Source organism: Engystomops pustulosus, chromosome 4, assembly GCF_040894005.1.
Source record: "Engystomops pustulosus chromosome 4, aEngPut4.maternal, whole genome shotgun sequence".
In the NCBI taxonomy this organism is placed as follows: domain Eukaryota; kingdom Metazoa; phylum Chordata; class Amphibia; order Anura; family Leptodactylidae; genus Engystomops; species Engystomops pustulosus.
The window spans coordinates 32,245,597-32,258,588 of NC_092414.1; the positions used below are offsets into that span (position 1 = coordinate 32,245,597).

Consider the following 12,992-nt stretch of genomic DNA (forward strand, 5'->3'; position numbering starts at 1 on the left):
TTTTTAACTTTAAAAGCTGTTTAGATGGAGTTGCTTCTCTTATTTTAAATATTCATGATGTATATTAGCCGAGTAGGGTCGGGAAGACTATCAACTGTTTGGTCTATTAATCACCAATGCTTATTCTAAATGCAATATCACATTAGGTGTTGGGTAAACCACAGAAATTTTCATCAATATGATTCTAATTGCCTGATGAGAGCGTAAGAAATTTTACACTTCTCATATAAGGACAATTAGATTGCTCTCGTGGCATGAGGCCAGACTGTGATTTCATTTTTTGCGTTTACAGCTGGCACACAAAGGGAAAAGTCAGGAAGTCAGATCTGAAAAACAATAAACAGCTTTGAAAAATACAAAAGTGTCAAAGCGATTCGTACAGCCGTAGATAATAGCGATGAAATAGATTGTTAGTGATGAAGCCAAATATAATCGACGCTCCTTTAGAATTTTTAATGAAGTCAAAGGGGCACATTTATAAAAAGAGTAATTTCCCAATAGTTTTCAAAAATGCTGTAAATTTATATTACTAGTTAGGCACGGAATCACTGGATGGATGAGTAAGGATCTGGTGAAGTTTCCATGTGTTGATAAAAAAAAACCTAAAATATTGAAAAATATAACATTTTCAAATGACTTAGTCCAGACCCTATGTGCCATGATTTTTCATCCAAGGATTCTGGGAAAGGAATATACAAATAAGGAAAAACTTTGCATCTAATGACCATTATTAGAACACACCTCCCAATAAAAGCCATTGTTCGGCTTCCAAGAAGCCTTGTGACTTGACTTGGGATTTAGTCAATGCCATATCTCTGTCTGTTTCAGAGTTGTCAAAGAAACCTTTCTTCCTCCTGACCACGTCCATGGCCTCTAATTCCCTGCTCTGATAAGAAGCAAACCATTCCAAAACAGCGACTGTCTGCCGGTTGGACTGTTTTAGCTCAATCCCAAATCACGTTACAAGGCTTCTTAGAAGGTTAGGTGTTCAAGTATAAGGAGCTACCTCCTTAAAGGTGGCACTGGAGGCAAAATGTATTATTTTCTACCCAAAGAAATTGAATATCATATTCCTTTTTCTATGATTCTGTGATCAACCCATTATATGGCGAATTCCACTTGTCATCAATAGACCCCATATGCTTCTATAAGGTCCAACAGGTTTAGAGTAGTTTGATGACAAGGATGGTGCCAAAGACCATCCTTCAATAAAGACCACCTTCAATAAGGACCTTTGATAACACACATACAAATTTTGATGGAAACTCAAGCGAACTCATAGGCTAGATCCGCATGTTTTTCTACTCCATTGTAAATATACATTGGAAGGATTCCTTACCTTGGAGGGTTTTAATGGATCCCACTGTATACATTTGTATGCATTCCCTGGTTCAGCATTGGAAACACATACAACACTTATTCTATATTGCAGTAAAATCGCAGCACTAAAAGGCATATATCATATGTAGGCATTAAAGGGGTTATACCAATAGTGAATTGGGGTGCTGGAAATAGCCGAGCGATGTGCTTTATAATTGCTAACACTTCTGTACAAATGAATGGAGCAGCAGGACCCTTACTTGTCCTACCGCTGTACCCAATAGTGAGAATGGAAGGCCCATTCGCAAGATTGCTGGTGGCCCAGCACCAATCATCTTGTTATGCCCTATACTGGTGAAAGAAATTAAAGGAACACTGGGGGAAAATTGATTTCAAGGATTTAAAGAGAAATTTGGGAAAAAAAGGATGTTGGACTGCAGATATATTTACACAACCAAGGTGAACCTTAGCTGTGAAAACTAAGTGGGACATAATCCATTAAAAGTATTTCATTTATTGGACTGCACCTTTAGGGGTTATTTGGCATACATAGATTCAGAATGTTTTATATACAGTAATAGATTACTAAAAAAAATTCACCCCTTTAGCAAGCACAGATTTCTAATTCCATCATGTACCATACATATTAGTCATCTACTTTGAGAAGACCAATATGTAACCATTGAGCAACCTAATTTCAATGTAATGTGGATTGTCAAGAAAAAGAGGTTTCATTGTATAACACCGCCATAAACCAATGCATTTTGCAGCAAATACCCATCGTTGGCACCGGCAATTGGTATTAATTGCAGGTGATAACCCTTTACATGGCGCTAAAGGATGATATGCAAAAATGCTGTATACTGCTATACTGTAATATGGCAACATAAGATAGGATCAATCAGACTCCCTACAGTTAAAGTAACCTAGAGGGCCTAAAAAAAATATTCAAAAATGTAAAAAATCTTAAAGTTTAAATCACCCCCCCCCCTTTCCCTAGAACTGATATAAAAACAAACAATAAAAGTCATAAACACAGGTATCTCTGCACCCCAAAAATCCCAAATATATACAGGCAGTCCCCGGGTTACATACAAGATAGGGTCTGTAGGTTTGTTCTTAAGTTGAATTTGTATGTAAGTCGGAACTGTATATTTTATCATTGTAATCCCAGCCAGAACTTTTTTGGCCTCTGTGAAAATTGGATTTTAAAAATGTTGGGTTGTCATAAGAATCAGGATTAACAATAAAGCTTTATTACAGACACCTCTGATAACTGTTTCAGCTGTTTATTGTAGCCTGGGGCTAAAGTACAAGAAATTACCAATATCCAGAGGTCCGTTTGTAACTATGGGTCGTATGTAAGTCGAGTGTTCTTAAGTAGGGGACCGCCTGTATATAGAAAAAACTATTTGTTCCCCCATGCCCCTTTTTTTTTTTTTTTATAGTCCCACAAATGGAGAACATCATCACGTTCTGAATGACAACTTAAACAGCGCCATACACCAAAGAACGAAAAAGTTATTAAGATCAGAATATGGTAAAATTAAGAATGTATTTTTGTGCAATAGATTTCCCTTTTTTAAAAAAACCTAGTAAACCTATAAAAATTTGGTATCCCCGTAATCACTCTGACTCAAAGAATAAAGTGGAGGTGTCATTTGGAGCGCAGAGTGAATGCTGTAAAAACAGAGCCAGTGGCATATACAGTAGTTAGTTAGATTACAATGGCTACAGTAGGGGGAAGGGGGATTTCAAGAAGTGCATAGAGACCTTTACACCATTTATAAATTGAGTACTATAAGAAGTAGATTATAGCTGGGGAAATCTGGTACAGTTTTTGCATTGGGACCAGTCCAGTACCGTAGCTTCAAGTAGTACAGGCAGTCCCCGGGTTACGTACAAGATAGGGTCTGTAGGATTGTTCTTAAGTTGAATTTGTATGTAAGTCGGAGCTGTATAGTTTATAATTGTAGCTCCAACCAAAATTTTTCGGTCTCTGTGACAATTGGATTTAAAAAATGTTGGGTTGTCATTAGAACCAGAATTAACACTAAAGCTTCATTACAGACACCTGTGATAACTGTTACAGCTGTTTATTGTAGCCTGGGACTAAAGTCCAGTATATTCCTAACTTCCAGAGGTCCGTTTGTAATAAGGGGTCGTCTGTAAGTCGGGTGTTCATAAATAGGGGACCGCCTGTACTTAGAATACTCTACATATTGCTGATGTCAAAATGTTTTTCCCATGGCAAATACTGTAATAAAAGTTCCCATGAATTGTACTTTTGGTCTCAGATATACATTATCATTGGACTGGTTATGACATTTCCATAATGCACCTATGTCCTCCTAATAACTTAAACAAGGACGTACACATAATATATGTAACATGGCCTGGCTGATGATCTTATGTGTATTGAATGTGACATTGATAGGGAAGCCCAATATTCTCCCGCAGAACAATAGCCTCTTCAAAGCTTTACGACAGGTCTACAATGTTCTCCAAGCTTCAAATGTATACGGTCCGATTATTGCGTTCAACATTATTAGTTTATAGATCATTAAATACAGAACACACAATCCACATTCCCCTTACATAAAATAAACCCCATGTCTGACAAAGCTTATATAATAGGATTGACCACATGGAGACAGAAATCCATGCTTACCAAATATTTATTGACTTTAGATTCAGAAACTGGAACGTCGATGCATTTACTCACCATGAGGACGGCATGATTGACGCCAACGTTGGATCTAGTCGGCTTTACTACATATTCTATGAGAGTTCAATTCTGGAAAGTGTCACCTTTGTGTTGTAGATGGGGGCAGTTATTTAGAAAATGTCACTCTTAAAGAGCCAGAAAAATTTTATACCGAAAGTCATGTACCTGTCAGGTTGAGTAGAGATCTCGGTCACCTTTACGAGATCAATGGTGTTAGCTTATGTCTCTTCTGGACAACAATGACCTTCTCAGTGGCTATTTGTAATGCTGCATCCAATGAAGGAAACAAATAACGGGGGCATCGGCTGAGGGGGGACACTATATTTTCTGCTACATTAACCCTATGAGAAAATCTACATTAAACCAGGAGATTTTACAATAACCAAATGTTGATCCCCTACAACGGGTGGGAACGAATGCAGATTGTACCAAATTTTCTTTAAAAAAAAAAAGTTGTGTCTTTTGGGGCTACCGGGTAAACATATCTTTTATTATAGGATAATCATCTTTTATAATTAATAATACTTGCGTTTCGAGGATGAAGAATTCAAATCAATGACCACCCACCTATTTATGTGACATTATGGATATTTTTAAAGTTGTTAATAAATGTGCCAAAGGCTTTTCCTTCCTGGACAAAGGAGAGCTGAAAAAGAAAAGGTGATTTCTCTCATAGATTATTTCCACAGCAGTAATAGGTAGGGGGGTCAATAGGCTATAGATGGACTTGTCAGTAATTAGTATTAATGAGCCTACACCCCCAGCCCTTGTCACATAGGAAGAAGAAAATTGCACAAAAAGCTGCCTTACATGAATTAACAGAATGCCATCCAGATGACCATAGGAGAACAGGTCAAAAACATTACATGAACATGTAATGCATCATTAATTACCCACAATGTCACTCAGAGTTATTTATAGAGTGCCTTAGGGTATAGATTAATGTAACTTAATCCTACATTCAATGGGGGGGGGGGGGTTATCGTTTTTTTGTACAATGCAATTCTGGAGTAATTTGCTTGTGCCACTTTTATTAAGGGCTTTCCTTTACCCTTTTTGGGAAGTTTCTCAACTTGTCCAAATAAGGGAGTGGCATCTGGAAAAGTGGGCCTTACCTAGCCCATGCGCCAGAAAATTCAGTCTGAAACTAGACCAACTAATAGCTGCGCTAAAGCAGACTCCACTGTCGTATCCTACTCCAGATGAATCATTCATCTAGCACATAGCGTAACCCGACCATAATTTACTTAAAATTCTTGAACTCATTGTACTTACATTTAAAAATTTTCATTTAAAATCCTTTATACATACACATGCTAACCAAAATTCCCAACTTCAATGGCTTCTTCCAGGGCAACGCAGATTTTAAGATGTGGGTACGCTAAATGCGTAATTTTATGTGAGTTACGGACTGGCTATGCCATGTGCATCTATTCTATTCAATAACAGGAATGCTGAGCCCGAATAATAAACAGGTGGAAAAAGGTGGAAAAGAAAGAAACCGCGCAGTGGAACAGTCTGGATGGGGACTTATTCTTATCTTGTATTTTGAAACAAGAAATTTTTAACAGTGGGCGTTGAGAAACAGTAGCCAGTCTAGTGTATGGTTTTTTTTAATTTCATATCTTCAAAGGAATTATATTGCTATCAAGCAGGTAAGTGGTGAATTGGCTCAGGGTCATAGAAAGGTGTCCAAAATTGATTCTTTCTTCCCAGCAAAAAACACCTCCAACTTCCTTTGAGGACAAATGTTCACCAAGCAATACCTAAATCTTCCTTTGGGGACCCATGTTGATCAAATAATACCTACACCTTGCTTTGGCGACCCATGCTGATCATGGGTTCCTGTAGAACATTTTTTATCTTCGTTATACATCATTGGCAGGAGGGTTCACCAAAACCTACATGAATCTACTGTATGCCTTAAATTTGGAAATTAGGGAAACCCCTTTAATTCATTATACAATCAAGCATGTATGTCATGGTGATTACACCACAGGATCTTGAATAAAATTAAGTAAAAAAACCCCATTTGTTAAAAAGATTTTTCATACCCTGTAATAAAATTTTCCTCTTTATTACAGAGTAGCCATCATTCTTCATTAACTCATCAAAGGTACACAAAGGATTGACACATCATCGTGAGGCACCATGATTATAATTACAATGGAATTCTTTATTTGACAGCTCCGCAAACAGAACAGAAAGATTTTCATGTATCTGAAAAGTAAAAACGGTAATAGACAGACCACAAAATTGTTTTATTCTTGCCATGCTAAAACAATTAAAAACAGGAAACAACTGAAAAAAAAAAATGATTGTGCTCACAGGATTAATAAAATAAAACGGGGAGCAAGGAGTGACAAAAATGTAAATTAAAAAATATGAAATTAAAATAGGAAGAGAAGATAGAAAAAACTTCCCAGAGAGAAAGGTCAAGGTTCAGGATAACTTGGGAAAATACATCAAATACCTAGAAATCGAGAAAACTTCAACGATAGCTTCTGATTATACATATTAATTTATCCATCTTAAAAATAGTTACATACTTTTGCCATAATATTTTCAGTCAAGGTTTTTTTTTTTTGTGGGGGATTTTTTTTCAGTATATATATATAGATTTCTTTAAAGGTTTATATTAAAAAGCAACACTTTCATGTACATAAAACTGTACAAAACAAGGCAGCATCACAAGCAGGTAAATTAAATTTTTTCGTGTTAGCCCCTTTCCATTGGCGGACATTGCCAATACCCTAATAGGTCAGGAGGCAAAAAGAATCAACACTAAAAATCTAAAAACAGGCTTTTGATTTTTTTTTTTTTTTCATACACCCTTTGTATTTTGTATTTCACAACTTAGCATTCTGTATTAGACTACTCTGCCAAAATGTAGCCACTGGAGATCCAATTGTTTCCACCACGTTCAGGTTGTAACCTTTGGTTTTGTCCTCCGCATAAATGTCTTGTGTCCTCCTAGTGCAGGCTCAAATATGGGAAAGTCTTTTTCGATAGGAGCAAGGACCTGCCCTCATATTGCACATAAAATTTAAGAAAAAAAAGGGCAAAAAAAACCACAAACATGGCATAAAAAGAATGAATTCATTATGCCCAGTAGGATTAATCTACATTTTGGACACACAGTGTCACCATTTCCAAAAATGTGTGAAGCAAAGTAGCAGAACTGTGCAATTTTTGTAAAGTTTCTAGACCGGATGCAACACAGTTGAGGTACACAGATCGTGAAATACAGCACCGACCCAAGTTCCTAGTTTATAAATATGTACGGTAACCCTCAAAATTTTACCTTAAAACCCCAAATAACCTGGTCAAGAATGATACTTTATTGGATACAGACCAAAAACTAAAAGGTTCATGCACAGAATGCTTCCATCGTAGGAGACCGAGTAGAAGAACCATCAGGTGTTTTTGGAATATGGCAAAAAAGTTTGACTGGTCACAACAAGAAAACCCTATCCGGGATACCTTGCAAGTGCAATGGAAAGAGGTTAAAATGGCTTTTTATGACATGCAAATAATGAGGGAGGATCAAAAATTTAAGGTACTTAGCCTCCCATCACTCTATAATCCAATATCTACATCTGTTCTTTCGACATGCAGTGGCAAAAAAATTCTGTTGTGGTTCAACTGACACCATACTATAATAGCCTCAACATAAAAATAGCCATTTCCTTACAATAGGCAATTGTAATACCTAGAACTAGCTGCCCCACAGGATATCTGTGATGTACTTCTGGCACGGGAACACAAGACCTTTTGTGATGAGGGCTGCAATGTACAATATACAAGCTAAAATGCCCCATCATGCTCTGCAAGCCATCCATTCAAAGCTTCTACTACCAAGGAAGACATTAACAAGTGTACTGCTTATTTGGCCAAGCAATTTCCGTGACAGCCATCATATTCTAAGGAGTATAAATGTGTCAAGACACATGAGCTGTCCAACCCGGCTCTACACACTGTGCATAAAATGTCAAGAATGATTGCACCACAAAAATAGACTTTCTGCAACTAAGATCTCACCCCACATTAAAAATGCAGCAACAATTAGACGTGCAAGAGCAACGCATATCCCAAAGTGCAATGCAGAGAACACCAGGGTGAGTGGAGGTGAGGGAGGAATTAGATAGCAAGTGAATGGGAGACAGGAATGGATAATTAAGAACCTACCCAGACAGAGATGTGTGTTAGAGGTGTCATATTAGATCATGTGGGAGCGCAGCACAGCTCCGACATAGTCACCTCTCACTTGCCGAGCAAAAACTGTCAATCTTCCATTCTTATACAGGTCTCTTAGCTGAGCAGATAAACAACGGCTAGAAAGATGAGCGGTTATTATGTAAAAGCCAAGAATTGCAGATTGGTGATGTGCCAACGCAGAATTTGTTTTCTATGGAGATGCTAAGAGGCGGAGATAAAAATGCAACGTTGTGTTGCCTGTGCCATAAGGTTTCGGTAGAATGAGGAAAATAAATGTCTGGATTATTTTGAAAATGTCTTCAGGTTGTTTGGACATCATAATAATGGCTCAAAATAACATTGTATCCAAAAATTAGGCCCATGATGATGGTTGTAACGAGTCTATGCCCCACATGAGCTATCCCAGACAATTCCTTTTCATTGAGTCTCTCATTCTTAAGGTGGCTACCCAAGTGCATGTTCGGTCCAAGAAAACTATTCCGTGCAATGGCAGGATTTCCTGGACGGAAGCTGGAGACGGAGCCTCACTGGAGTTGACTCATGTCAGTGCTGAGTAGTGGATACTAGTTTGGTCTGGGAAATCCTGACAGTGCACAGAAGGTTTTTTTCAGACTGAGCTCACTTGTGGGAAACCGGCCTTAGGCCTGCTGCACACAAATGTACATGGTCCGTGGAAGAGTGATTGTGTTCTGGTCAGATTCCATGGACTGAGCACGGTGACAATGACTGGAGCCGGCTGGTGGGCTATCAGCCTCAAACCTATAACATAGTAGGTGATTGTAAATTGAAATGTTTAAGGTGTTCCCAATTGCCCCACAATTTTTTAAATTGCTACCAGGAAACAAAAATATGGATACAGATGGAAAAATATAGTCATGGAAGTCTGGAAGTCATGGTTGATATTTGAATGAAATTTGTGCCTCTACACTTATGGGCTTGTAATTGGATGAACAAATCCATTAAGTGTTTCTTTAACAATTAAAAACCTTGTGTTGATGCATTTCATGATAAGGGGTTGGGGCACATTTTTCTAAATATCTGCCTTTTGGTGCAACTAGGGATATATAAAAGAGGCAATTTGGAACTTTTTACCAGAAAAGGAAGTTCTATATATTACATACCAGAACAGAAAATGGACTTAAAGGGAATGTGTCACCTCAAAAAGTTTTCGTTTTATATATATTTTTAAGGAAATGTTGATTTTATCATTTGTTTCTGCAATTTTTACTAATTCTTTAGAATTTACTGTGAAGCAGCCATCTTTTTTACATCCGTCATGGGAGATAAATATCTCTTACCTCTCTCTTTAACAGGTGATGTCACAGCTTATACCCTGCCCATCCCTGTACAATAACCGCAATATAGATAACACTGACCCATCATTACATCACTACTGACAATAGATGATGTCACAGCTTATCTCTTCCCCCTCCCTGAACAATGACCTCTATATAGATAACACTGACCCATCATTACATCACTACTGACAACAGATGTCACAGCTTATCTCCTCCTCCCTGTACAATAACCGCTTTATAGATAACACTGACCCATCATTACATCACTACTGACAATAGATGATGTCACAGCTTATCTCCTCCTCCCTGTACAATGACCTCTATATAGATAACACTGACCCATCATTACATCACTACTGACAATAGATGATGTCACAGCTTATCTCCTCCTCCTCCCTGTACAATGACCTCTATATAGATAACACTGACCCATCATTACATCACTACTGACAATAGATGATGTCACTGATTATCTGGTTTGAATTCGTAAAAAAAGTTAAACTGGTGATACATTCCCTTTAAGGTTTCCATTGTGTTGAAAAGTTGTCTTCCCATTTTGGGTTGGCTTTAATACCGCATTCTTTGGCAACTAGATTTGTTCTTTATTTTCTAATTTTCACTAAAACAAAGGCCATAAGCCATGTCTGTCTTCAGGATATCAAGTTATTAAACTTCGTGTGTATGAAGGTATGAGAGCATGAAAAATATCAGAAAAAAAAAAAGAGGCAACAATGTAGTAGTATTAGGTGACGAGAACAGATGGCACACGTCAGGTGGAGGTTATGTTACACTTGCTCATACAACACCGTATAATAGAATAATAGAATCGGGGCATTTTAAGCTTTTATTTAACAATCGCTCCTGTGGCACCAAACAATATGGATTAGCATCATACCATATGTTGTGAGAGGGAAATGAAGCTATACGTCCTTTATATACCAGTAGTCAAATACAAAGCATTCCAATTTCTCTTCTCCATGCACTCAGTGTATTAAAATGGAAAATTAAAAACAAAAAGAAAAAAACAGTAGTAACCCAACCCTGAAAAAGTAAAATGGCGTAGCAGTGCCATATTTACATGTCCCCTTCCTAGGATACAAAACCTTCATTTTACTAAAATGGTTACCGGTTTCCCCCCCCCCAAAACACATTGCGGAATCACTCAATGGTAAGCTCTGCCGGGAAAAAAAAAAAGCAAAAAAAAACAATACAAAATTTCAGATCAGAGCTCGGAGGTGCAATTTACAATTGAAGAGGAGCAAATCTAGGCAGATTATGTGCAAATTAGTATGTTTTACAGAAATACACACACAGAACTGAACCTTTCTACTCTGGTTTTTAGAGATTTCTCTCCCCCTTTAAATAGAAACAGGAAGTAATGCCACTGAATACACCGGCCTACATGCTCTCGTATCGAAAAAAAGGCCGAACCGGCTGTAGGCCCTTTAGCAGAGTGTAGTCGAAAATTAAATTACAATAAATAAAATAAAAACCAAAACAAAAAAAGGGTTTCTTGCAACAATAAAAAGCTGAAATCAGGCAGACTTAATCTTCATTCAAAGGGATTGTATTTACAGAAGTCTACATGAAACGGCCAGTCAAACTCGCAGCTTACCCTGTTATTGATGAGTTGGATATGCAGATAGATTACAGTTTGGTCCCCATCGCTGTCCCTTGCAATCATCCGTACTCATTCAGTTGGCACCTTTGGTATATAATATCCCACCCGTTACCTAAGGACATGTGTTGACACCATCCAGATATTTCACTAAATTACTAGACCCCCTTTAAAAAGTAGTTGTGAAGCATCGCCTAAGGGAGTAGCCTCAGGCATTTTGCCTAGCCTCCATCAAGTTTGGCTCAAGGCTAAACAGTTCTTACTTTTATTTTTCGCACTAGCATGCAGTAAATCAAATAAAAAATAGGTGACGTTACATGAACCATTTTATAAAAGTATCTGTCAAATGTGATGACCACCTTCATCTAAACGGACCTTAAAACAACAGTAACCATCTCATTGGCTGATCACTGAATGGATGTTGGAAAAAAAAAAAATTAAAGACAGGAGTCAGCATGCTGTTAATAAGAAGCTAATTTTAGGGGAAAAAAATGAAAAAAATAAATACCGTAACAGGTTGAATATCAAAAATATTTCTGAAGAGATTTATTGACATTTACGTCGAAAGAACCTTAGTACCACGTACGAGACGGAAATCTGGGTATTTGTTTTTTTTTTTGTTTTTTGACACACGGGTCTACAAAGTCAGATACTAAAGTACCTGAGCAGAAACTTAAGATTAATTTCTGATGGGAAGATGTGCGTCATTGAATGTGCCTATGTATACATATATATATGCAGAAGAACCTTAATCTAAGCCTAGTGCCAAGTGTTTGAAGAAAAAAAAAAATTGATTAAAATAAAAACCTCTACCAACTTTCATTCATCCACCACAAAGAGACAGTAATTTCTCCTACAAATGAGGACATTCAACCTATGTACCAGAAGTGATGACAGCACCAAGAACACCCTTCTTCAGGATTCTCAGACACAAACCACAATGGCTTATAAAGTCCACCTTTGCTTTACAGTTTCTCATCTTTGGCCGAGAAACCTAACGCAAGTTCCCTTTTTGTATAAAAACTACATTTTCGTTTAAAAGGAAAAAAAAAAATGTGCTTCCTCTCTAAATCCAGTTCTGACCATTACGACAATGAATTGTCTATGTAGAGGACTATTTCAAATTTTACATTGGAAAAACAAAATAAAAATGGAAAACTGAAAAAAAAAAAATAAAACACAAAATAAAATAGGCATAGGCCTAGAAGCAGTTGCATGGACCATAAAGCAATTGTCTTTAAGTTCCTCTCTTAAGTCTCCTTCATTTAAAAGTTAGCCTGGTTTAGGTCTGTGTATCCCAATGGTATCTTCCTTCACTTAAAGTTCAAACCATGCCAAAAAGTGAATCTCACAGGTATATCTCCCTCTTGGCAGATTGGGAGGAAGGAGTTGTGGCGTGCTGGAAATCCGCCGTTTGGGTTAGTGGGATTTCCTCCATAGGGGAGTCCGTACATGGCTCATGGCTGTTACTGGTAAAGGCACTGTAAGTCGGTAACAGCTGGATGTTGGCCATTTTGGTGGTGCTGTTATTGTTGCCTCCAATGCGGTCCTCTGGAATTCTGGGGTTCCCATTGCCAATCTGCTCTTGACTCCCCTTGTCTTGGTAAGGCACAAAAGTGGAGAGCTTCAGGGCATTCTTGGGCCTGCGGTTGGGGGATGGCTGGCCGGGCATCCAGCAAGTATCAGAGTGTCCATATTCTGTACATTCCCGCGTGCAGTTTCCCGTCATGGCTACATCAGGCAGTGGTCTGAGATCTGAAGACAAGTAGAAGAACACAAATATTGGTTAGTTTAGTTACTTAAATTCATC

At 37.8% G+C, this 12,992-nt stretch overlaps 1 protein-coding gene across 11 annotated transcripts in view; it reads right to left on the bottom strand.

Moving 5' to 3' along the window:
- Positions 1-6,203: 6,203 nt before the first annotated feature.
- The window catches only part of PCDH1 (protocadherin 1), a 166,952-nt gene continuing 160,163 nt past the window's right edge, over positions 6,204-12,992 (bottom strand). For 9 of the 11 annotated variants that reach the window (XM_072145643.1, XM_072145641.1, XM_072145639.1 and 6 more), the window contains one exon: positions 6,204-12,937. In XM_072145643.1, coding sequence (XP_072001744.1) covers positions 12,531-12,937 — 407 coding nt within the window. In that variant the 3' untranslated portion in view covers positions 6,204-12,530. The remainder of the gene's footprint in view (positions 12,938-12,992) is intronic. The other 2 variants (XM_072145649.1, XM_072145650.1) reach the window with 1 other exon arrangement.